We start from the raw sequence: 27,972 nt of genomic DNA on the forward strand, positions 1-27,972 counted from the left end.
TAATGTCCCATAACCATGGTACCGCATACAATACTTCACACAGATGTTCATGATGAGCACATGCAGACAAAAGTACGGCAGTTTGTGCACATGTAATGTCTTCTAACCCAAACCTTAAAGGGAAGATAAACCCAAAGAGCAATGTGGATTGGGTGAAAGCAGCAAAATTAGTAGAACACATCCGTGAAAGTTTGAGGAAAATCGGACAATTGATGCAAAAGTTATTATTTTTTTAAGTTTTGGTGTTGGAACCGCTGGATGAGGAGACTACTAGAGGATATGACGTATGAGTGGACAACAATACAAAGAAAATATAAAGGAAATTCAACAAAAATTCACTTTTCTAGAATTATGAAAGAGCAATGGACCAACCGCTTCCAGAAAGCAGGGGGAATAATTGCTACCTTAACATATGGGCAATTCCATGGGGTTGGGACTGAAATTGTGACATACAAGTTGAAAATTCAAGTTGGGTAAATTGAAATTTCCTTTTTCCCCCTGATTTGTTACTCCCATTCTTCAACATATTCCACTAGAAATCTGTTTATTACTTCGCACACTTTCAGTCAGCATGGGTAAACAGGTATGGCAAAATACCTATGTTACACGGACTTCATTTGTTGACATCCTTCATCATTTTGTGTTCTGAAATGATAACAATGAACACATCCACGTTTTTTTCGTCCATAGCACATCAACATGTTATTTAACAGGCGCATGAGATCATTATTAGTAAGATTGTATGTTCTGATGTCAACTGCAAGCCACTTTTATTAACATGTTTTTTTCTACAAACCATTAACAATTTCAATCAAAGGTTTAACTTTTTCATCAAGAGTGATACAATGACAATATTCTTAAAAGCACCACAATTGAAGCAAGTGATTTGTATGGGTATTCAAGTGAAAACATGATTTTATTGTTATAATCAGGGGTTTTCAGACAACAACCTCGCCCACGGTGTACTACCTATGTTACACGGACAGTATGTCTTTGTAACATAGGTACACTATGATATATCAACTGATTTCCTTTATTGTGGTGTGAGATGTTAAAACCTACACATATAGACTTTATGTATGTTCCCACAAATAACACTATTGTAACAGTTCTTTGGAATTATATCTACTGCACACCTGTGGAACAATACCTATGTTACACAGACTTCAATTCTTTGTAACTCTGATATGAAAGAAGGCAGACTTAATCAGAAGAAGAAGAAGAAAGTGAAGCTTTACACAATTTGACCTAATATACACTAACAACATCATCAACTAGTTGTCAACTAACTAAGAAAACTAATAAAGAGAAATCAGACAAGTCTTCTTGTCTTTTCCATGTTCTTTGTTTGAAATTAATTTCTGCTCTTTTGTCCAATGTCCATTTAGCCCTCGATTTTTGTTTTTCTTCTGTCCATTTTCCCTCTGTGCAGTTTTCTTCTTGTCTAGTTTGTTACATTCGCTCTTCTTGGGTGTTGCTTTGTCGGCTTCCTCTCTGTTTGTGGAGTGCTGTGGATGTGTCCTTTTCACTCTTTCATGTAGTTTAACACGTAGCGGTGGTAGAGGAGGAGCCATGGCAGATTCATAAAAAAAACTGAACAAAAGGTGTAAAGAGAAATAGAATAAAAAAATTAAAAGAAAATTTTTGTCGGGGTTGACTATATATTCCTGTTGATGTATCTGTGTGTTTATGAATGGAATTAAATAATTTTAACAATTTTGCTTACATTTCTACCTCTTGGCATACCCATTAGCTAGAGTTCCATGTGTACCTCCCACCAAAATTGAAAAAAAAAATGGGTTATGCTTGAAATGATGTAAATATTAATAATAATAATATAGCATGTAAAACATAGGAAAATATCATTTTCATACTCTATGCTAAAAACTTGTTTTCAGATGCAAGCTACACTGTAGGAAGGGCAGGTCGCTGCCCCCAGTGTCCTAGCGAAGGTTAGGGCTAGGGTCAGGGTTACGTTTACGGTTATGGTCCTTAATAGACTCCCAAAATAATACTAGGCCCTATTCTATATTCATCCCCCATCGAAATTGTCGCCCTCTTTTTGAATGATAGTGTAGAGCAATAATAGTCCAATTTTGATTGGGGTTCATAATTTTATTGAAGGCTTTCCTACCTACTACCTACCCAAACTGAATAGGACACTGGCATTTTAGCTTTGAGACTTCACAGTGGGTGAACATGGAATGGAAATGGTGAATCCTTGTGAAATGTTAGCAACTTCATCACAGCATCTAACAGATCAGTGAAATCTTGGAAGGAAAACATTGACATTTTCGAAGTAAATCTGTTGAAGAGAAAGAATTTCACAGCTCCTAGTTCCCTCAATATCACCAGCAAAATAAGGCAAACTCTATTTCTCTAGTTCAGATGCAGTCTGGACATCTACGTTTTCTAACTAGTATATAGTGATTAAAGGGTGTGTACAGTTCTGGTCGAGGTGTAGATTTAGCTTTTAACATTTTGCGAGATATTCAGAAACCACTCTATGAGACGTAAGGGGGAATGCAGTTCTAAGGGGTATCCAAAGTTTATTCGATGAAAATCGGTTTTGAAATGGCTGAGATATCCAAAAACAAGGTGAAACAAAGAGATCCTAATAAAGTTGTGGCATGTCGCCTTTTATTATTAGCACTTTTTGGGATATCTCAGCCATTTGAAAACCAATTTTCATCAAATAAACGTTGAATCCTTCTTAAAATTACATGCTCTTTCATATTTCATAAGAGGCTTTTCATTATCTCACTTAGGAATGTTCAAAACATGAATTGCTACCTCAACCAGTACTGTACAGTCCCTTTAATACTAACTCTAGCACGTCTACCTTGGTAGATACCTAATGACAAAAGGGTCCAAAAATTCACAATAGTCAGGAGGTAAAACAATTTTATATTGCAGTGAAGATACACTGATATACTTTTGTATGGTTTTCTAAGAGAGGAATATATGCCTCTTTTGCAGAGACCGGCATGGACAGAAAATTTGGCAATCAAACTTATGAACATGAACCTGTAACAAATATCTCAGTATGTGGGACTACAGTATCATCGTCCACAGTATTTTTGGCCAGTTCAGAGGTTAAGATGTCGTTTTTTTTCCACTAATAGAGTTACAGAATATGACAAATGTTATTATTTTCGTAAAATAGCGTAAAAGCTTACCAATTGACATCATAAACATTAAAACTCCTGTACCTATGTTACATGGACAACGGCAGAAAAACAGATCTTGCGCTGTCCAGGTAGGTGTATATTGGCTGTGAGTAGTTTTTCTGCCATTGGGGGAGGACTGCCAGTGACATAAATACGATTGCTGAAGTTAGTAGCTCTTCTTTTCATAGCGAGACGCGTCTTTCCTTACCTACGTTACACGAAGAGGCCGGACATCGCACTGAAGTACAGTGATATGTTCCGTATTTTCTCGTTTATTTGGAGGATTTTGATGCTAATTTTTGGATAAGAATACTCCTGAAATATAAATCTCATTATAGAAATAAAGTTTCTGATTATATTATGATTGGAAGTGTATGTAAAACCATGCTATACCTATGTTACAACAAAAATTGTCATGGACATCGTTTGTAACATAGGTATGAGGTTGCTTGAAGATGCTCTGGTGTTCTTATTTTGTTACAAATGTTTATGTGCCTTACAGTCTTTGTAGAAGTCACCTTGCCTCTCTTAATGATGATAGGCATAATGCTGAAAGGTTGTATATTCCTGTTTTACATTGCCATGAAAATGGCATATATTTATGTCACAACATAAACCACAAAAAACCATGGGACATCATTAGTGAAACAGTCATAGACAAAATACATTTGTACACAGGCTTGTTTTTTTTTTCATCAAATAATTCTTCACACATTTCTCTCCAAGAATAACTGCAAACCACGGACAATTATTTGATAAATTTTTCAGAATATGACTTTTATTCCCTACACAACATGAAAATCTAGAGAAGACCCAACCCCATGGAATGACCCATATGTAAATATCAAGTTGATGGAATTTGTAATTTTCATGAAAAATGGATTTTTGTAGTATTTTCTTTATATTTTCTTGGTATTGTTGTCCACTCATACGTCATAACCTCTAGTAGTCTCCTCATCCAGCGGTTCCAACACCAAAACTTTAAAAATTCATAACTTTTGCATCGATTGTCCGATTTTGTTCAAACTTTCACTGATGTGTTCTACTAATGCTGCTGCTTTCACTCAATCCACATTGCTCTTGGGGTTTATCTTCCCTTTAAAGGGGGTGTACAGTTCTGGTCAAGGTGAAGATTTAGCTTTTAATGTTTTGTGAGATATTCAGAAACCACTCTATGAGATGTCAAAGAGCATGCAGTTCTAAAGGGTATTAAAAGTTTATTCGATGAAAATCGGTTTTGAAATGACTGAGATATTCAAAAACAAGGTGAAACAAAGAGATACTAATAAAGTTGGGACATGTCGCCTTTTATTATTAGCACTTTTTTGGATATCTCAGCCATTTGAAAACCAATTTTCATCAAATAAATGCTAAATCCTTCTTAAAATCACATGCTCTTCCATATTTCATAAGAGGCTTTTCATTATCTCACTCAGGAATGTTAAAAACATGAATCCCTACCTCAACCAGTACTGTACAGTCCCTTTAACCCTAACCCCTATAGTCTGTACATGTACGTGCTACATATTTTTACAAGACACACTGACCATCCATAGTGTGTGTGACTATAATTCTACACACACCATACTGTGTTTGTGAAGTAAGTGTGTTCTACGTTTTATGTAAACTACAGTAATGATACAGAATAATCAGATTGAAACTGAAAATGGGTGACCTCATCCTGATTCACTTTAAGAAAAAAAGATACATTACATGTTGCCAATATTACATTTCTGTTTCGTACAATGTAGTGCTACAGTACAGAAAACCTCCAGCATTAATTCAGTGATATTATCTATAGACATTTCTGGAGAGGTTCATTAGGATGCTCATGCCAGAAAGAGGATAAATACAAAGTAAAACACTACAAAATGCAAATTTATGGCTTACAGGAAAGGATGACACTTTCTATCTGGCACTCCCTACGACAGAAATGAGGTATTTATGTCAGTAACATCATGCAACACAACCCAAAAGGAAGTGATTAAGATCGACAAATAAAAGCCATGACAGCCTGCAATGTTATCCTTGTAAGTATATCATCATTGTCATGTTTCCTTAAAAAAACCCTCAAATTCACAACTCTTGTACTGTAGCTCACATAAAGTGAGCTAATTCCTTCTACAGACTGCAGGATTGCTCAATCTTTGTTTCATTGTATACAAATTTGTAGGAACAGTCATACAAATGATGCACAGGTCTGAGTGCATCAGTCGGAATTGTGTGCATAGGGTAACTATGTATGGAATGCTTAACCCACGAGGCGAAGCCGAGTGGGTTTAGGCTAAATGCCATATTTACCGCATGCCCACCATATTCCGACGGACGCACGAAAAGACATGTGTGTCATCTGTTTTATAGAATGGGTAATTTTCTTGCCAAAAACCCATTTTTCTATTGTGTTACCCCATGACAAATTTATTGGATGCATTTCCTTTTGGCTTGCCATAGATGAGAGCCCGAAAACCATGCGTCAGTTTTTACTGGACGCATGGTTTTTCTTCAGAACCATGCATCCAGTAAAAACTGATGCATAGTTGTTTTGGCCAATAGGCGTCTCGTACTGAGTGCGCGAACGCTTGCTTAGTGCGCGAACCTTTGTTACAAGTGCGGGTACTCTTGCTACAAGTTTGTGATAACATGTTTACCACTGTGACTCAGCATGTGGCCAGTACAAAATTAACACACAGCTCTCGACCAATGAGATCGCAGGATTCTCGCTACCCATTCTATACTGTCTTCTAACTGTGGAATCAGTATTTCACATCATAGAATGATGTGAATGCAAGAGGAACAGATACACTCATATCTATGCACTATTTCTATTATCAATAATAACAATAATACTGTAAAAGTGGATATTTTCGCGCGACTACTTTTTCGCGCTTGGCCGGATAAGAAGAGTTTCGCGTGTTTTTAATTCCGCGGAATCAAGACATCACCCACAGGAATATATGGCAAGCAAAAATATTCGCGTGCCTTTATTTTCGCGCTAGTTTCTGATGGCGCGAAATGCGCGAAAATTTCAACACCGCGAAAATTTCCACTTTTACAGTAATTATCATGTTTCTTTTTCTTCTGAACCACTGAAGGGTATTAACCCATGGAGGACAAGTCCTGAGTATACTCAAGCAAGTGTCTATGGAGAATGCGTGTTGCAGCAAAATCAGCCCGTCCTATATAAAACAGGTTTAAACCTCCAGAGATATCAATCCATTAAAAGAATGAGAAGTTTGTGTCAAAATGAATTAGACCCTACCCCTAATATCTGATGAGTACTTATTCACTAGTATTATGAACATCACAAAGAAAAAAAACGTAAGCAAGCATTTGCCATCTGGGCCCAAAGATTGATGACAGCTTCAAACTTTCTTTTTTCTGGAAAAAAAAAAATCATCATAAAAAATGAATTGCCTCAAAGATAATACTGCACTGAAAAAAAATCCAGATATACATAGTATTATCATGATCACCAACATTATTTCTGGGTCCCCTTTCACATTCGAAAAGCACTTTCATTTTCATTCTCCAATATAACTGTCTCTGCTGATGTTTGACAGGCAAAAAACACAATGCCAACATCAGCTGAGTGATGATCACACTGTTGGTAGGGTCCTCATTCAGATGAGAATGGAGAAGTTGCTGGTAGAGAGAACATGGTAGGTCTGGCACCAGTACAACTAATTCTCCACTGCTGAGAATAAATACACAAAATATCCAGTGTCTTTTGTGTTTTTATGTATTAAAGTGAACCAACTTATTTCCAACAAGTTCTGAAAATTTGAATTAAGATTTGAATGGATAAGTTGCTGGTAGACAGAGCAGGGTTGGTCTCACACCTGTAAACAATTCTCCATAGTTAAAAATAAAGATGAAAAAACCCAACAAAATACACAAAAGATTCAGAGTCTTTTGTGTTTCACATCTACACTGTATTACAAGTAAACCAACTCATTTCACTCCAGTCTGGAAGTATGCTAGTTTTGTATTGTTTGTTTTGTTTTTCTGCTCAAACTCTGCTTCCAAAGCAATCCTCAAAGAAGGACTATGATTTTACTACTGAAAAAAAAAAAAAAAAATTTTTTTCTGAATCTATGCTGAACCAAATGTACTAGTAGTCCCTCTAAATTTTCAAGCCTCTAAATGAGGTGTACTTTGTAGAGGGGTCCGCCCTCATTATTTAAACCAAACTCGACTAGTTTTCAACAGGCTTGTATGGCTACTTTATTTTGCATACTTTTATATAAATAATCTGTTTCCAGATACATTTTAGCATCTTTGGCACTAAACGAGTGATATGACTCACGCTGGTCCACTTTATAGACAGATTTGAGACCGGTAGAGTCTTTATTCCCCTTGTTTTATGAGTGCTTGTGGAAAATTAATGCATTTGGTGCTCCTTGGTTTAGAGCTGGAAAATCGCCACGCAGAGCAATATTTGTCTGCAGTTCTACAGGAAACATTTTCAAATCATAACATGATGATTTGGATCATGTTTGCTTAACTCAGAATTTTTCCAGTCTGTCTGGGTCAGCACAAGACTGTACCACCCTTGCATGTTTTACAATGTCTCTCTAAGAAATGATGAAGAGAAACCTTTTTAATGAGAGATGTATTAAAGATGCTTTTTTTCCCCCAAAGGAGTGACATCATCAAGCAACAACAAGAGGTCTGATACATGTATAGCTTCACATCTAAAGATCTGACTGCTACCTTTAAAAGGGGTGTACAGTTCTGATTGCGGTAAGGATTTAGCTTTTAACGTTCTGCGAGATATTCAGAAACCACTCTATGAGATGTCAAAGAGCATGCAATTCTAAGGGGTATCAAAAGTTTATTTGATGAAAATCGGTCTTGGAATGGCTGAGATATCCCAAAACAAGGTGAAACAAAGAGATCCTAATAAAAGGCGTGGCATGTCGCCTTTTATTATTATCACTTTTTTGGATATCTCAGCCATTTGAAAACCAATTTTCATCAAATAAATGTTGGATCCTTCTTAAAATTACACGCTCTTTCATGTCTCATGAGAGGTTTCTCATTATCTCACTTATACCCCTTTCCCGCTGCCCGTCTCGGTGAACCACCGAGAGGTTCCCCGGTGAATTCACCGGGGAACCTCTCGGTGAAAGTTTGAGTGCCGTCGTTTCACACTGCTCTCGGTGAAACTTTCCCCTAGACGGGTTTTCTGCTCGCAACGTGGGTGATCTTATGTACTTGAGTTTGTTGTGCATAGGCAAACAATCTGTGATTTGGTTTTTTCGATCCCATGTTCAGCAAGTTTTCGGAGGAGGGACTCGTACGCGGCAGCGTCAGCCGACGTCCCGCTCAGTTCTTCGTTCACTGCTGCCTTGCTACGTAATTGAAGTTACAGTCTCTCTTCATCTTTGGTCCACGCTCCAGCCATTTGCAAAATTCCCTCAAATTTCAACAGCACAAAACGTCAACGGATTTCTCCTGCACACTGTAAACCCAGCACTTGACGAGAAAAGCACAAAATACGAAAAAATCAAGCAAGAGGCGCACTGTATCAGACTTTACTGGAAGAGTTAAGAGCTAGACACTAGAGGAAGACGAAGAAGGAGGAAGCATCAAATCGATCAAGTACATATGTACACTGTAAACCTATATCAGCTTTGTATACAGTACACGGCGTGCTAATTACTAGTAAACAATACAATGCACAGCACGATGCAAAACAATGCCGTCGCACTGTGAACGCCACATTGCACACGAAACGACATACTAGTACTATGTACAGTAGTGTCGTGTGTATGTTTACAAACATGAATTACTAGTACCCTGTACGTGTGGATTTGGGAGGTCGAGTGCGCGCTAGCTAGCTGAAAACGTGTGCATGACCAGAAACAAAACATGACCTTTGACATAATCTGCATATTTTCCCCGGTGTTTCACCGAGACAACCTTTCACGCTGGGCGCTCTCGGTGAACCACCGGGTGATCTCCCGTTGAACTATCGGTGTTCACCCAGGACGCTTCTCGGGTAAAAATTGCCCAAAATTTCATCGGTGTTTCACCTACACAGGCTTCCCCTAGGTTTCAACCGAGTGACCTTTCACACTGAGGGGTTCCCCGGGTGCCCCCAGGTGCCCCCGGGGAAGATTTTCTTCAGCGGGAAAGGGGTATTAGGAATGGTATTAACCTGAATCCTTACCTCAACCAGTACTGTACAGTCCCTTTAAGTCTGTTGATATTTTGTCCAACAGGGTGACCTTTTCTGATGGACCTGCTGGGTGCATTTGAACTACATAATTATACATGTGCAGATCTCATCTGACACGTTATCTATGGCTGCCAATGACACCCATGGACTCATCACTTTTATAGAAGGCTCTTGACACCACAGGAGATACAATGGCCTGCAGGAAAGAACTGTGAACGATCTATTCAGGAGACATGATACATCTTCTTAATTTTTGATGGGAAGCAGACTGTGTATGCTACTTAAAAACTGTTTTGGGGGAAACACAATGATGAAAAGAGTAAAGCCACATGTGAATAAACAAAAAAAGTGAAAGCATCATAATAGTGAAAGAAATCCTACAAAACTATGAAAGTATCTAAATGTTAATACCCAATAATTATTAGTATAACCTTTATAAAGTCATTGTATGTAATCTAATCCATAGAATAATTTAAATTAATATATTATATATATATATATATATATATATATATATATATATACTATATATACAAAAAGTTTATCCTCTTGAATTCAGTAAGGCACAGCTTTATGTGAAAGCCAAAATAGATTAGAAAAACAAGAATGATATCCCTTTGTCAAATTTTCACATGAATATGAATGTGACTGATGCCATTTTATCTATAAAACATGTGATGACTTTCTAATTCATGCCAGAATCTATGTACATACTGTACATGTATCTTTCACTGACTCTGTTTCTAGTATATCTCCAAATTATGTCAGTTCATTGTGAATTCTTATCCAGGAGGGGTGCATACTACCATGAAACACAGATATGTACTGTATGTTGTATTCCCTCCCCCTTCACGTGAAAAAAAGTACACTTTTCAGAATACACGATTAAAAAGATATCCCCTACATACTGTAAGACCAAATTGTCTGTCTGTGAATGTAATGAAGTATGTCTCTACAGATAGTCATTAGTTCAGATGCAGAGTAATGTTCACCAAGCACAAAGTGACTATATGTATTTAACATCCTAGATGTCTTATGTGATGGCACTTTTTGCAAATTTCAAAGCCCTACAAAATCATTGATTTCCACATGTATACAATGTACACCATTTGTGCACATATACAAGAAGGTATACGCATATATGAAAGGTCAGTGTCCTGCATTGTACATTTTCAATGCAATAATCTTTGTGTAAGCCATCATTCAGAAATATTTTCTCTCTGTGGGCTATGGGAGCATAATTGTCAGGTAGTCTATCACCTTCAAGACACCCTCCGGTACCCCCTAATTCTTTGAATAACATCATTTGATTTTATCAAATAATGTGCTGGGTATGAATTTCACATTTGACAACACTGTGACAGCTGAATGATGAACAGAGAAAGTTGATACCCCTGCCAATCTGTCTCATCAAATAGCAGCATGCCACTCGAAACCTGCCAGATGTTTGCTGATCAATAATAGGCACTTCAGAAGCAGCGGCTCATGTGACTGGGAGTAGTCTTGACAATGCAGACCCAATGTATTCCTGCAGACTTTAATATGTCCAATTGTCTCTGTTTCTCTGTAGACTACAGTACCACCTATTTCACAACATGTGATTATCAAGTGTGCTGGCTGGATAGATTACATGCTGTAGTCTATAGTATGTTCTTGTCTCTGTCTGAATTACTGGAATTTATGAAATAGTGTGTCGAGATTGTATGCTAACAACCTATACATACAGGAAAAATTAGAGACCATCATGTTTACATTACAGAGTATGGATACTACACAATAGTGTATAGATTACACCAGACACTGTCTGGCATACACACCCTAAACTAATCTGTCTGAATATTTCTCCTGTTTTTCCTTAAATATAATATTATACAATGAATATCACTGCAGAGACTTGCAAGGGTAATGAAGTGTGACCCACTAAAACCTTATACCCCCCCCCCAAAAAAAAAAAAAAAGGCATACACACATTCTAGCTGAGAAACTGTAAAACAATCTTGAGTAATGTGTCTGAAAGCAAAGATGTCAGTCCATGATATCAGTGAAAAATCTACAAACTTTGATATCATGCCTTCATGTGTTGTACTTTGTATCTCAAGTTCAAAGTCTGAGAATGTTTAAAAATCGAAATGTTTCCATTTGTATGGAGTGCATTGGATTTGGATTTTGAAATGACCTGCAAATATCTGTATTGTGTCTGAACACCTAACCTCCTGTAGCGTACACTTACATCTGAGTTCATGAAAACTTCATAAAGCTGATATTCTGTAAAACTGGCCTGGTCTTGTGGTAAACTTTCCTATCATAGTGTGGTAGATTAATTGAAAATAGAGTGGGAAATACTTAATATTCTTGGACAGCTTATTATCTGATAAATGAAATAATGACCAATCATAATTCAGATGTTCAACGAGACTAATTTTGTCATTTTGAGGAGACGGGTCAGAAATATTTAAAGGTAAGCATAACGTGTACATTCCTGGAAGAGAATGAGAAAGTGAGAAAGACAGACAGACAGACAGACAGACAGACAGACAGACAGACAGACAGACAGACAGAGGGGAAGTGAATACAACGCTCCACTTACGCAGACTGCCAAACATAGGTTCCACCTACACACAAATTTGCCTACAGGTAAAACCATTTGCCAACATTTCACTTGAAGAGGAAGTTACTGAGTGCTCTCAAACGCTGTTATCTTTTCTTTTTTTGTCTCCTGCCATTTTTTTTTTGTCCTCGTTCCAGTGGTATTTCCAGGATGTACGTCAGTGTCCTACGTTGAGTGACAAAGCAAAAGGATCACTGACACGATGATGTGGTGATATGAAGCCAAACGGAAGACAATTTGGGAAGAGGGCATTTGATGACAATGCAAAACAATGTGATGAAATGACAGGGCCATGGCCACAAAGAATCTTCATTTACAGTACATTTGTACAATGAATTTTTGATGGTGTGTGTGTTTGTGTGTGTGCAGGTTGATTATAGTCAAGATATCAAATTTTGTTGTATTCATGACCAAATCCCGATGACCTCATACATGTAAGCCCAACCAGCCTGTACACCTGAAGTTACAGTAAACTTGTATCTGCTTGAAACAAATCTATTGTCATTTAATCCATTTATACACTTTGCACTGTTGCAAATGTTGTGAACATGGTTGCATAACCAATTTTTTGGCAAATTATGATCCTCATCATATCCATGCCATATGAATGAAATCACACACCTACATTGTAAGTCTCAAACCACACAAAAGGGACTGTACAGTACTGGTTGAGGTGAGGATTCAGCTTGTAACATTTTGAAAGATATTTAGAAACCACTCTGTGAAGTATTAAAGAGCATGTACAATTCTAAGGGGAATCAAAAGTTTATTTGATGAAAATAGTTTTGAAATGACTGAGATATCTAAACACAAAGTAAAACAAAAAGATCCTAATAAAAGTTGTTGCCTGCTAATTTTATTAGAATCGCTTTTTTTGATATCTCCATTTCAAGACTAATTTTCATCAAATAAACATTGAATCTTTCTTGAAATTACATGCTCTTTCATATTTCATAAGAGGTTTCTCATTATTTCAAAAAAAATATGTTATAAACCTGACATTAGATCTCAAGCAAAACTATACGATCCCTTTAAATAGTAATTTTTTTCTTGTCTTCGTGATCCTAAGCCTCAATCCCTGACACCAATCTTACATACCGTACATCCCTCAAGATCTGTTTGTGCCTTTTAAGCACAGTGGGAGTTCACCAGATGGTACGGTATTTCACCCCTTTATACATGGACCTTCGTCAACCTTGAGCCCTCACCCACTAACGAGCCCACAATGTGGGTCCAAAAGCCAACGGTACAGGTCTCATTGTAGACATGCAAGTCACTTTTATACAGTAATAATACTGTGAGACAAAGTTTCATGCATAAACTCAACATCTGCTTGGAGAGGTAGCATGGCTGGTTCATGGATCTATTCCATGGTTGGTTCCCCCATTCCTCAACCGATTCCTCCTCCTTGCAGAACCAGTGATGCTGATATCATAAAAAGGCAAACACAACGATGATGTCGAAATCAATACCGCTGTTAATCGTGATGTGATACTCGGCACGGCGGCATTCTCTTATTCAGAGAACGACCCACTTACATTGTATATCTTATCAGTATTGTACCTACATGTGTCGGCATTCTGGAACACTCCAATGCATGGTTATTTTTGTAAACTGATTACTCTGCTGTGTTAATGGCATTCTGTATGTCTGCAAGATTGAGGTCCACCAGCAAACAAACTTTGATAGTTTGGGGTGATACAGTAGAATATCGTTCAAGAACATCGAAATGAAGCTTACTGTATACATGTACAGTGTACTGAGGGAGCATCACCGGTGTATGGCTGAAATGAAGTTGTACGTCTAGAGCTGAAATGCACCAAGTGTTTTACAACGGTGCTTCTAAAACTGTCACCAACAAATGGCACACAAACTGAATGGATGCCAATTTTACATCAAAATATGAATTTTGAGGGGGTTATCAATTAAATCTCAGCATACAGGAATATTGATCTACATTATATAGTACTGTATAAGCCTTTGTCTCAAGGTTTAATTCTATTCCCACCGGGGGGGGGGGGGGGGGGGGGGCATTTTGGCCCCCCCTCGATGTTTCGCGTGATTATTCCGCAACGCGTGATGCTCTCGCCGCGACATTTTATGACTTTTTTCTTTCAAGTATCGCGCAACTTTTGAGACCAAATTTGTCACTCCCGGGCATACCGTTTTGAAGCCACGCCCCTTTGAAAAAAAATCGTCGATCCAAAAATTGCTCAAAAACATGATTTAAATTGTGTTTTTGCAATTAATTCATATATATATAAAAAGAAATATTTTTACTTTCAATGGCTGATAATGATTTATTTTAGCCTGACTATGCTTTAAAAAGTTTCTGCGACAAATTTTGATGAAAAAAACAACAAAAACAAAAGGTGAAAAACAAAAAAATACATAAGAAATTCAATGAACAATAAAATACATAAGAAATAATTATGAAGCCGAATTTTTGCTTCAATATCATTGTTGAGGATATTGAAAAGAATACGTTCACCAAATATTAGAAGTCTTGGAGCTTTATTTCTTGATTTATTGGTAAAAAAAATATTTTTGCATAAATTAGCATAAATTAATATAAAATACATCATTGGAATTAAAATTCGAAAAATCTAACTATACAGCCTAGTAGATTACATTGGCCTCTACCTTAGTGCAAATTTTCGCAAGGATCGCGCGATCCACGACTGAGATCTGAAGGGGGGGCCAAAAAGGCCCCCTCCCCTGTGGTTTCAAGTCCCTCAAAAAACCCGGTGGGATTAGGGTTAATAAATATACAGGGTAAAGTTTTTTCTTTCTTTTTTCACAGACTAACGATAACATGGAAGTTTGATCACTCTTTCATTGTCTTACTTGCAGAAAAATAAACCAGTAAAAGAATAATTTATTCCAGGGCTGCACACTAACCCATCTTTTTACCGGTCCAACCTGTCCCTGTCAAACCAGTGTACGCAAAGTTTTTTCATTTTTACTGGTCCCAACCAAAATTGATTAGTCCTGTTCTTTTCCTTCGACGGCAATGCCATTTTTTTTTTACCAGTCATGTCTGACCAGTAAATTTGGCAGTTCCTGGAAAGTTGCTGGCTTGACAGTGATTTTTATCGGTCTGGGACCAGCGGACCAGCGCCAGTGTTAAGCATTGAATATTCTTTATTAAATACAAACCATACATTGTGGACCTTTGAATTCAATCAAACCACTCATGACATACAAAAGAAAATCTTCTCAATTATGAATACAATTTCAAGATATGGCAGGTTCCAGGTTAACAGAGTATGCATTTTTGAATCTGCATCACTTAAAGATAATATAAAGTTTTGGTACCTCAAAAGTTTCCCTGAGTTTCCTTGTCTTAGTTTGTGTTTCAGATTAAATTACCTTTCATATAACTAACACTGTGAGAATTACTCACCCCAAAGTGCTCTCACGTCTTAGTAATCATGCAATAATGGTTTCGTACCAGAGCAGAGCGGGCTCTGAAAAATTCGGACGAGCCGTTAGTTTGACTCGACGCGGTACCGCAACAATCAATATACATGTATTGTACGAAACCATTATTGCATGATTACTAAGACATGAGAGCACTTTGGGGCGAGTAAGTCTCACAGTGTTAGTTATATGAAAGGTACTTTAACCTGAAACACAAACTAAGACAAGGAAACTCAGGGAAATATTTTGCAGTACCAAAACTTTATATTATCTTTAAGATTTATAAGGCACTTAGGACTACACTGAAGTAAAGACCCCCTCCCAAAAAAAAAACCAAACAAACAAACAAACAAACAAACAAACAAACAGAGACTAATGTCACATGCAATGTACAGTTGAATGTACAGTGCAGTACATTATAAAACACACATCAAACTCTGATATCAGGCAATACATCTTCTCCTACGTTGTTTCTTTAACCGACACACATTTCTTTGAATGGGCACTTCTGATAATGAGGACATGTCTACAAAATGATTGACAGCAACTATGCTTTCTTTCTTTCTTTTTTTTTAATGCAAAGTTGCAATAGCAATAGCCCTATACACATATGTGAAGAATAAAACAGAGTTTTTCACTGGTAGAAGATGAGCAAGCATTTACACTGGCAAAAAAAGGGTGAAACATTTTTAACTGAACGGGCGAAAAAATGCTCTCTGGAAGTAGGTTGTTTTACCAAGAGTCAGGGTAACTACAATGTAAGTGGCAAGTTTGGATGAGAGTCCAAAATGTGAGATAAAAATCCAGGTTGTTTTATTGCCAATTTGAAGAGCCCTCATGACTACAGCTTGTACATCATGTTGTCCCCCTGACACTTCCCTTACCGCTTCAACATCCAGATTCTTGATCCGGAGTTCGCCGTCCTTCGCCCGAATCTCGTCCCGTTGCTTGTCCACCGTCTCTTTGAGCTTCATCAGCACTTTGAGAGCCTCCTGCTCATGAGCTGTTCACCCAGTGATTAAAAAAAAAACAAATAAATTAAAATGAGCATGATTACCAACATCCCTTGTTTTCTTTGCTGTATGCTGTGGTAGGTTACCCTCCATACATTTATATAAATGTGTATGAGACAACACTGCAGAGGGTTTGCTTAACTTGCAGACAAAAACTTCTCGTTCATTGACAATCTTGTGAGAACTCATTAATACAGACAAAAACCCTATTAAACAAAACAAAAACCAACAAGACAATAGAAGGCTTTAACTGAGCATTAATTGAGCATTTATTGTGTTTAGATTTTTCTGATGCTATAATGACACAATAAAATTGGCAAGAAATTAGGTTATTTTATAAAGGCTTAAAACAAAAACAGCAAAAGCATAGCCAGCCATGAAACAAGTTAAAGTTCTCATAAAACAGTTGTCAAACATCAAAATCTAATATACTGTTCGATATTTCATATAAAGTTAGTAAATGAGGCCATGGTGTCATAACATCACTACTCTCCCACTGGTTGCACCATCTTTAACCTGTTGAGGACTAACTGATTTTGCTACAACACGCATTTCCCATAGACACCTGCCCGAGTATACTCGGGACTCATTCTCAACGGGTTAAGAAACTTTCGCAAACAATTTCTCCTCAACCACAGTGTGCTTAGAACATGGAGCACAGTTCCTCTTAACGGGACAATCACAGAATAATTGAGTAAGTCCTGGACACCCACCCTTTTCTTGAGAAACCTCCCCCTCTTTGACGTTGAGCTGCTGTTTGAGCGCCAAGTTCTCCTTGCGAGCCTTCGCCAGCAGTCCCTTCCACTCCTCCAAGTTTTCAAAGTGTTCATCTTCCAGATTCTGCAGGTCCTGTGGAATCATAATAGGATAAAATTTATGGTGTTTGACTTAACATTATTGGTGTTATTGTATCTGCTAAAATTTACGTGGTAGGCCTCACATGTTAATTATGGTGAATTTCGTGAATAGGCTCTCAATTGCAGTCAAGTAACCAAAACATTGAGAAAAATGGAAACAAAACTTTGCCCTGCACCCACCATCTAATGCCAGCACACTTGCATTGCAACTTTAAGAGAATACTGGCATCAGTACTTTTTTTTTTCTCAAGATATCTTATCTCATTTCAAGCAATGTTTTCACAAATAAGTTTGTTTGAGACCTCACATTCTCTTCTGAAAGTTTGTATCATGCTTTTTTTTTCTTTATGCAGTCACACCGATAATGAGAGGACCACAAAAGTGTGAAATTTAACAACTCACTAAAATGTTGAATGAACCACCAGTGGTAATATATTCATATGCACTATGTGAAAATGTCAGCATCCATAGTGAAAAGATTTTACTCTCTTGGTGCATTCATTGTGATTATAGTTGCCTAAACTTAAATTGTTATTCAATCTGTATTAATCTACTCAATTACAATGCAAAACAGCAAAATATGTAACTACATTCACTCTTACCCAATCACTATTCCTTAAAAGAAAACAACAATAAAATTCTTATTTAAATTCTTGAAATTCTTTCGTCGAGATGTTTTCATTGCAACTGATTGACAAATTGCCCCGCATCGATGTAAATAAGTCGATGTAGGGCAATTTGTCAATCAGTTGCAATGAAAACATCTCGATGGAAGAATTTAATGAATTTGAATAATTACGCAGTACCCGCTGCATGCTATAAGGATTACAACCAACACTTGCTGTCAGGCGAAAGCTCTGTGGTCTAGTGGAGATGACGCCTGTCGGTGATCAGGAGGTCATAGGTTCAAATCCTGCTCCAGTAGGCCTATTTACACCTATGATTTTTTTATCATGACTATTACCAAAACACGATCAATTCAGTGCTTATTTACATCGATGTAGGGCAATTTGTCAATCAGTTGCAAAAAAAAATTTTCTTCACACTGCAAATTTATCAAGCTTAGACAATGGTAAAATGAAAATAATTATTCTGCTTTCGGCCTTCACAGGGGTAGATATTAATTTAATAGTTTCCAGTGCATGGGAATTCATATTTCTAATAACCAATCTAGGTGGCTGCCAGATCTAGCGAGGCACATTCAATTAGAAACTGGCGAAGCTATGCACAAAATTGGACAAATGGCTCACAGATCTTTAGGGAGAATAACGTGATTGAGGAAGTCAAATAGAGAGATCTGTGTATTCAGCTTGATGTTTCCTTGTTGTAAATTCTCATGATTTGTATAATGTAACTCTAGATAAAACCTACAGCTTTAAGTTTGGAATACTATTAATACAGGGCAGGACTGGATGTTATTTAAAAAAAAAATGCCAGCCCAATGCAATATAGTGACACTGTTGAAAAAAAAAAAAATTGAAAGTAGACATAATGAACAAAATTCAGATTGTGTTTATTCTCAGGATGATCCATAAAGGGATGGAATAGTTTTGGTGGCAATAAGTCTTTAGGTTTCCAACTTTTTCGTGAGATAATGAGAAATCTCTTATGAAATATGAAAGTGCATACAATTCTGAGAGAAATTCAAGCTTGTTTGATAAAAATTGGTTTTGAAATGGCTGAGACTTAATTATCCAAAAACAAAAAGGTACTAACAAAATGAGGGACCCATCTTTTATTAGGACCACTTTGCTTTACTCTATTTTTGGATACTTCAGCAACTTCAATACTGAAAGAAATACAGATGTTTTTCTGAAGAAATGTGAAATTTCATAATGTCATACCTACGTTGTATCTTCCTTATTTCTTATCCGACTCTTTGTCATTTTTGTGTCGTTCTGTAGGGAATATTGCTCTCATTCTTTTGAAGTTTATTGATTTTTTTTTTTTGGGGGGGGGGGGGGAGGTGACATTTTTTCTTCAACAATTCCACTATATATTAATGTAATTTGTGTCTTACTCAGCATTTTTTTTCTCTCATATTACCAATCAAGGGAAATACACTGCTGTCATACATGCTGCAAGATTACTTTTCATAAAATTATGTAAACTGACGAAAGAAATGTGGAAGAAGTTTCATTAACATCACACATAAAAATGAAAGCATATGAATGAACAATATGGTATGACATGTGCCTACACTACATCATACATATACTAAAATATATATTACTAATATTTTTAGCACTAAAAACTTACCAGCCACTAGGTTTAATGTATTATAATGAATTAAAACTAATTCTACATTAGAAACAGATGCACCAATTTGTTATGTCTGTCGTAATGTCAAACTTGTTGTATAGTTTCTTGATTGAACAACACACTTGATACTATTAACTATCACCGTATTTAAGCATATTGTATTGCGTAAATACTAGTATTGGACTGGGCAGTAGGGAGACTGGGCAATCATGTGATCGTGCATGACGTTCACAGCACAGCTAGCTTACAGTTGGATACCTACAGTACAGTGCAGTGCAGTACGATACTCACTAATTTCAAATGCAGATTTTGGTCGTTCTTTCTCGAAATTTCAGTCTTGTGAGCCAGAAGGTCCTCGCTCAGGTTCGCAACTTTCTGCTCGAGATCAGCCTTGGCATTGACGAGGTATTCCAGATGTTCCAGAATCGAAATAATCTTTAGAGTTACACTGCTGGCGCTTTCCTCCCCGTACACTTCCATTAGCCGCTGACACTCCTTCCCGGCGTCTGCGGCGAGCTCGTACACCTGCAGGGCGGTGATTTCCACCGGCACCGGAGCGGTGTTGTTGTTATCCAAAATCTCCTCCGTCATGCTGGTAGTTTTGGCCGAACGTTCACCAATCGACAGTAATTCCCATGATATCAGACGTCAAGAGCTAGAATTACGCGCTTGTTGAGACACTTCATCGGTCAAGTTGCCATTTTGAACATCATTCAAGAAAGTTTAACTCACTTCAAAATTAGTTGAAGCTCTCACCCAAACTATGTCGTGCGCAGAGAACTTCTGGCGCTATTGCACAGCAAAACATATCACAGTGCAATAGCATTGCGGGATGCGGGACATATCGTACACGATGCCATTGGTAGTGGTAGGCACTGGCCGTAGCTCCACGATAGAAGGTCGTAGGGTTGTGTGTGTGTGTGAGTGTGTACACATTTCTTTATGTGTGTTTACATACGTGTGCAGTGAGGCGTTCAACACACACGCTCCGCTCCACCCCTCCAACAAAACTGCTTGACCTTTGGAGATCAATAATAGGGGCCTACATGAAGATATTGAGAAAGACGACTTTCATATTGGTTGAGCCAAACAAACAAATCGAGAGGAATCTATCCTTTTCAATTTTTCTCGGAAGGGAGAGTAAATGAATAAGAAAAGAGGAACACTGAGGTACAATGTTTACAATGTAAAGCGGAACAGCTTTGACGACACTCTATGACTTTTCTTTCCTTTACAATAAATAGCATTGTATTATCCATGTTTTGTTGAAGCTTATGTGATTCAAAGTTCCTTAAAATATTATGTACTCTTGAGAGCGTTATGTATATTGCTTTGTATTACTTCATGTGAAAATAAAATCACTTGAATTGCATTGGAGCGTTGCTCCGAAATTGTGGAATAATCTTCCTCTGTAAAGGAAGGCAGGTAGAGTAAAGAAATTTAAGACTAGGTCAAATAGAGAAAAAAAGAGCAATTAGAAGCAGATAAAAGATAATAAGAAGAATTAGGAGGAGTGACAACAGAACATCATTATCCTAGCACATACTCCAAAAGTTCCTTGAAAATTCTTGGAAGAGGAAGAGAATAATCTGGAGTTTGAATATATCAAAATACTTTTTGCATGAATGGAGCCAAAATATGTAAAGTGTGTGTGTGTGTGTGTGTGTGTGTGTGTGTGTGTGTGTGTGCATGTGTGTGTGTTAGAGTGTATGTGCATTCATGAAGGTTGGAGAAAAAAATTCGAGAGAAAACAAAGTTTGAGAGAAAAAAGTTGGCGAGAGAGGAAAAAAAATGTTTAGATACGACCACCACACCGAAATCAGACATCAGATTCTAATTGGCATGGTCATAAGTGCTCTCCATGAATTCCCCCTAAACATAAAGGTGGAGTATGGGGTGGGGAATGGGGTGGGGAATGGGGTGGGATATGGGGTGGTGGTGTTGGTAGTGGGATACAGGGTGGAAAGTAGCATTAATCCCAGCACCACAACTCCTTGTATACAGTCATGACAACTCGTGTTTGTATTCTTCTTATCGGAGGTTTTCCATAACTCTTTAGAGTGTCTGTCACTCAAAATTCTATCTAAATTGTTTCAATGTCTAGTACTCTGCGTAATCATACACACACACACACATACACACACACACACACACACACACACACACATGCACTATATATGAAGAGTTTGTTCGCAAAAACCGATAAGTCCATTTTTGAAGATTTTAAAGTACGGTCTCTGTCATAAAGTACAAAATAACATCAGCACCTTTTAAATGATATATTGGTCACTACATATGAAGGTACATTTTTGAAGTCTGTGGTCAAAAGAAGCAAAAAATTTCTTATTATTCTCTTTATTTTCTTGACCTTTAATCGCAAATATCTCCATTTGGCAAATATGGACTTATCGGTTTTTGCGAACAAACTCTTCATATATATATATATATATATATATATATATATATATATATAATCATCATATATGAATACGAAGACTTTGGTCGCAAAGCGAGTTGACTACATTCCGGTTAATCGAGATATTTGTAGTTAAAACTAATAAAAACAAAACAACATATTTCTCAATATGTATATACATATATATATGTTATATATGTCTATATATATATATATATATATATATGTTATATATGTATATATATATATATATATATATATATATGTTATATATGTATATATATATATATATATATATATATATATATATATATATACATACATATACATCACACACAGGGTGAATGAGACTGATGCAAAGGCTATATGCTTATGTCATTGCAAAAGAAAAAGACAACCAAAACAACATTTTATTGCCCATTCGCAGTACGTTCGCCTTGATTAACTACATACATTTTTCATTATTTTTACATATCCAAAGCATAATAGTGCTGAATATTTTATTGAAGCGATTAATAGCCGTTGAATAGTCGCACTGTGAAACTAATCACACTTGATATGTTCGGGCAGTCTGCAGTGTATCTTTATGGCCAAAAGGTGAAAGAGTGGAAAGGGAAGGAATGATCCAATAAACAAGTGGAATAAATATTTCTTTTTGAAGTTTCATTTAGAAATGTTGAAAGTCTGAGGAAGCTCAATATCATCATCTTGTCACCATTCATCTCATTAGATAAAGTTTTTATGCTCAGCATAAAACTATCATGAGTCATCAAATTTTGAAGGATTATACGGATATCATATTATGCTTTGCCTCAGATTTTATCAATATTGTGCTTTTGCATAAAAACGCTCCCGAAATAATTTTGCTCTCCTCGAGTCCACACTCATATGCAAAATCTAATGAGAGGCATTTATAGCTATGAAAATTGGAGTTTATTGTAAAGGAAACGTAATTTGTAGAGTAAAAACAAGATTTCTGGAAATAGTATAAAAGGGAAGAGGGTAAAGAAATTATATCTGCTTGACCTGATTATGAACTTGTATAAAATTGTTGCCCATTTAAGAACCACTTCAAAGGGCACGGTTCCATGCAAGTTGTTAGCCCCGACAAGTTGTTAGTCTCTGACAATTATGTCAGTAGAATCTTTGGTTTTGGTTGGCTGAGAAGCTCTGGTCACTGACTGCTACTATGGTAAATGTCAGAGAATGACAACTTGTCATTGCTGACAACTTTATGATGTTTATGATGAAACATATAAGCGCCTCCACTTTACGGAATTCCTGGATCCGTCCCTGAGAACCAATGTTCCCGTTGGGCAATGATTGGCAGAAATGAGATCTGAACGGGAGAATGCGCAGCATCAGGGGGCATTTCATGAAGCGTTTTGTCTGACAAATTTGTCGGACAAATTTGCTCTCAGCCAATCAGATGCAAGGATTTTGGTAGCTTGAAACAGTTTGTCGGAGAAAACATCTGACAAAACGCGATCATGAAATGCCCCCAGACGTCACAATGCACCATCTCGCTCAGTCTCTCCTGGAAGCCCGTATCTTGAACGGCAGAGGGTTGACCGTCAGGCCGCTCTTTCCCTGCATCGTGTGTGGCGCCCCCTCCGGCAATTGGATGGTAAAGTTTTGAAAGATGAACGTGAACATGATGAACAGCTCCATGCGCGAAAGCTGCTCACCCGGGCAGGCCCTCCGACCTAAACAATTAAATAAACACAAACAAAGACAGTTTTTTTTTTAATGTGTGTGTGTGAATTTACGAGTATTGTAATTCCAATCAATAATTAATTCTTCTTCCTCTTCTGGTTAAGTCTGCCTTCTGAAATAAGCTAAAGATTCACTTGCAGACTGTTTTATTTACATTATAATACAGTTTATATACAGATATTTACAAACACATATTAACAAATATGAAAAACAAAGACTAGCCACTGTGATCAACCGTTAGTCGGTTACGGAATGCTCCCACAGATGGCGCTGCAACAATTTCCGAGGACAAGGAATCCCGTTGAATGTCGTCTTCCCTGTTAGATCAAAGGAATGAATGACAAATTTATAAATGGTTGAATGAAGATATGCTACACGAATGAATTGCTAAAATGTATCATTTTAGCAAACCGTGAATACGTCTACTCAGATGAAGCAGTAACGTGTTCATCTCTTGCTTTCTCTCTGAATGTGCCTATTAGAAATACAATGTTGCATATGAATAGAATATCGAAATGTGATGTAAAATTGATAATTCTACGAACATTTTACTCCCATTAAACAATAAGCTGAAGTGATTTTCGTGTATGTTCTTACCTACTCCAAATTCGACTAGACCAGCCTCTCGCTGTCGGTCAAACGCCCCCGTCTCGTCGAGGAATCTCTCGGGGTAGAACTCGTCCGGTTCGTCCCACAGCTCCGGTGAAGAACAGAGGAAGTGTGTGTTTGAAGCCACATAAGTTCCGGTGGGCACATGGTAGCCAGCAACCGTCACGTCTCGCCGCGTCCGGTGGGGGATTTGCACCGGCAGCAACCGGCTGTGGCGGTAGCACTCAGCCATGGCGGCTTCCACGAACGGAAGCCGCGGTCGGTCCGCGAGGCTTGGCCGTCGATGGCGGCCAACCACGCGGTCGATTTCGGCCTGGACGCGGAGCTGGACGCCGGGATGGTAAGCGAGAATGAGGAGGTACCAGAGGATAGTCGTGTTGATCGTCTGCCAGCCGCCGATGATAACGTCCCAGGTAAATTGCAAGAGATTGTTGTCATCGAAAACTCCAAGATCCCCCTGCTCCAACAGGAAATAATGGTTATTTATGACTTGATAACTGTATATCTTTTATAGTTATTTGTTGCCCAAACCAACGTTTTAATCAGTAGGCTTTTTTTTATATTACCCCCAATAAAGAATCACAACTACTGCATTGTAAATCAGAAATGCTGTGTTCATAGATTACCTTACTATATGCAATTATCTTCATGATCCGTAGTCTCTCGAAAAGACAGAAAGTATGTAGTGCAATTTCTCTACTCTGTGAATTTTTGACTGCTTTGGCAGGCATACCCTAGCACAAAGATAATATTTACCAAAATTAAGACACACAGACACACAACCACACCCACACGCACGTACATATTATCTAACTATTGCCCAAGTGTTTAATGATTATGAGTTTGCTCAAAATCTCCATCGAATATAGTCAACATGACGATTTGGCAGCCTTTTACCAGGTTACAGTATACACTGTATCACAAACCTTGAATTTCCGTTCATGCTGTTCCAGCAGAAAGCACTCGATCAGATCTCTCGGCTCCCGCTCGGCGTCGAAATCCGCTCGGTGACGTTCGGCTGATTTCCGGATGAACTCGAACATCTGCTCGATGGCAATCTCGCTCTTTCTCGTCTCTTCAGATGGGAAGTACGAGAGGGCGGGAACAGCCGAGAGAATGGAGCCCGTGCCAAAATAAGCAAAGACGTCGTCTGCTAGTCTCGTCAGGTGTTGGAACTCTTCGTCGTCGAAGTCGTACGTCTGTCCCATAGCGAGCTGCGTCATAACATTGGCGACGGCGACATTGACGCTGGGTAGGGGGTCGAAGAAATCCTCGCCAAATGATCGGAAATTGGCGAGTAGCCGCTCAGCTTCATCGGCGGCGACGTTCTCGAAAGATCTCGAGCCGAGTTTAGTTCGCCGAAGACAAGTCACGAGGAATCGACGGAGAGCCTTCCATCCGGGTCCTTCGCTGGCCGCGATGATACCAATACCTTTCGCAAATAAGGCAGGAGGGAGAAAGAGAGAGAGAGAGAGAGGGGGGGGGGGAGGGAAAGGAAGGGGGTAAGAGATAGAACAGAAATGAAGTCAAAAGGCAACGAAACAATATAGCGAGTTGAACCTGAGAATGAGTTCTTGACTTTGATAATATACCAGCATAAAAAAGCAGACAGGGATTTACAGGGATTTACCGACTTACAGGGATAGTATAGATTTGATTGAGATAGGAAATTCAAATATTAAGATTTTACGGGATAATTAGAAACCACCTATGAAATATAAAAAAGAAGGCATTTCAAAGAGGAATTCAAAGTTTGTCTGATTAGAATTGGTTTTGAAATGGCTGTGATATCCTGAAAGAAAGTAAATCAAACTGGGTCCCATCTTTATTCTTTGTTTTGGACATCTCAGTCACTTTAAAACCAATTTTCATGGAGCAAACTTTGAATTTCTTTGACGATTGTATGCATGCTCTTTACTATTTCACATGAGGTTTCTCATTATCTCACAAAAAGCGTTAAAAGCATTCATGCAGCCTCATTTCAACCAAAACTATACCATTCCTTTAGAGACGTCATGGTATTTTATAATTCGTTTCAAATAATGTGTAATTAGATGTGTAAACATGTCTCATATAAACACGTGGAAATTAGCATGTATGATGTATAAACATGTCTCATATAAACACTTAACATGTATAAGGTGTAACCATGTCTCATATAAACACTGGGAAATTGCCTTTATAATATGTAAACATGTCACATGTTTAGTGTATGCAATTTTGTGATCGATCTAAAAAATAAGACACGTGTTCTAAGAATAAACACTAAAATGGCAAATAAACATGTCGCAGTGTTTTTAATATGCACAGCAAATAAACATGTTTCAGTGTTTACATCGTAAACAGTGCGTCATGTTTATTTTTTGGTTCAGTGTTTAGATCTTAAACATTGTGGGTGATTAATGTGACTTTGCGGTGTTTAGTATTTCAACACTGTGAGTGATTATGGTGTAAATGTTTGGTGTTTAGCATACATAGAGCAGGTGTTTATAGTTTTTAAACATAAGAACCGTTTAAACATAAACATGTGTATGTGATAAACACCTAGGGTGTGATGAAAATAAGCACAGCATGTGTTTAACTCCTAAACATGTTCAATATATAAACGCGTCGCAATGTTTTAAAACTGTCACAGAAAAGTCTTTAGTTAGGTGTTTAGAAACTAAACAATTTTTTACAGTGTAGAGCAGCGTATATATACGTCAAGTTTCCCATACGTAGGTATATAAAACCAAACTCACAACAGCCTTTAAACTCCTGAAATTCTTGAAGATAGATTGGCGACGGTATTTTCTAGTAGGTGATGCGGCTGAACTATGTGAATAAACGAAGCATGCGCTTCTCCCCCAACCCCGTAGTCATCATGCACATAAAGAAAAGAAAAAAGACAGAAACTAAGTTGTACACTATGATCGAGGTATCATTGCATCTTAAATCATGAGTTTTGAGTGGACCGCAATTCTGTAAAATCCATATCTGTTTCACTCTGATGTCTGTTGAGTGAATTTCGATATCTCTATTCCCGTGCCAAAACAATCATGGTCTTTACAACATAATTTTACTGTTTTTTTCCTGGTTTATAAGCTTGCATTGTGGGCTTGAGTAATTTGTCCGAGTTTCAACTGATTACTATTAATAACTCTTACCTGCATTTGGCGGAATACTCAGGGCTTTGTTGCACGGGGGTATTGGAGCCATGTCATTGATGTCTGCGTTGACAAATGTCTTCTGTATCAGCTCCAGTTTGCTCAGGATCACAAAGCGCGTCCCCAGGACGGTGAAGGTGAAGACGTCCCCGAATCGTCGGCTCCAGTCGCTTATCACGTCCGCCTGATCTTTCCCGCTAAAGAGCAACCGAGGAAGGGACCCCACCAGGGGCCATTCGTGAGGGCCAGGCGGGAGCTGCCGTCGGCCGCCTTGCCGTGGGCCGCTGCTACTCGCAGCATCACCGCTCACTGACTTCGATGCTCTGAAATATGTCGCTAATGAATGCACCACAATAACGCATCCGGTGACAACAGCCAGTGGTAGAGAGAAATCGATGAACCCCATCGCTTATCCTGGGTATTTTCTAATGATATTTTGATGACACGAAAGCAAGAATGGAGTCCACGAATCTTCGAGAGCAGTCAGGATCAGACTCCGAAGGAGGCGTCGTATTTTTTTTGTGTGTGTGTGTGTGGAAAGAAATGCAAATGTCCGACCGACTTGACG

At 37.9% G+C, this 27,972-nt stretch overlaps 2 protein-coding genes across 2 annotated transcripts in view; both read right to left on the reverse strand.

The window, feature by feature from the left end:
- Positions 1–20,299, reverse strand: part of LOC139713244 (RILP-like protein 1) — a 31,303-nt gene extending 11,004 nt beyond the window's left edge. The window contains exons 1-3 of the mRNA XM_071624988.1: positions 19,809–20,299; positions 17,112–17,247; positions 16,270–16,388 (exon numbers count right to left, since the gene is read on the reverse strand). Of these exons, the coding sequence (XP_071481089.1) occupies positions 16,270–16,388; positions 17,112–17,247; positions 19,809–20,108 (555 nt within the window). The 5' untranslated portion in view covers positions 20,109–20,299. The remainder of the gene's footprint in view (positions 1–16,269; positions 16,389–17,111; positions 17,248–19,808) is intronic.
- A 3,161-nt stretch (positions 20,300–23,460) lies between these two features.
- LOC139713245 (cytochrome P450 2D6-like) lies at positions 23,461–27,810 on the reverse strand. Its single transcript, XM_071624990.1, has 4 exons — positions 27,405–27,810; positions 25,185–25,690; positions 24,247–24,715; positions 23,461–23,639 (listed from the first exon to the last, which is right to left on the reverse strand). The coding sequence occupies exons 1-4, from the start codon at positions 27,808–27,810 to the stop codon at positions 23,461–23,463; spliced, it is 1,560 nt and encodes a 519-aa protein (XP_071481091.1).
- Between the last annotated feature and the right edge of the window lie 162 nt (positions 27,811–27,972).

Source organism: Diadema antillarum, unplaced genomic scaffold (assembly GCF_040938485.1).
Source record: "Diadema antillarum isolate AM-2024a unplaced genomic scaffold, OU_Dant_1.0 seq00001930_RagTag, whole genome shotgun sequence".
Classification (NCBI taxonomy): domain Eukaryota; kingdom Metazoa; phylum Echinodermata; class Echinoidea; order Diadematoida; family Diadematidae; genus Diadema; species Diadema antillarum.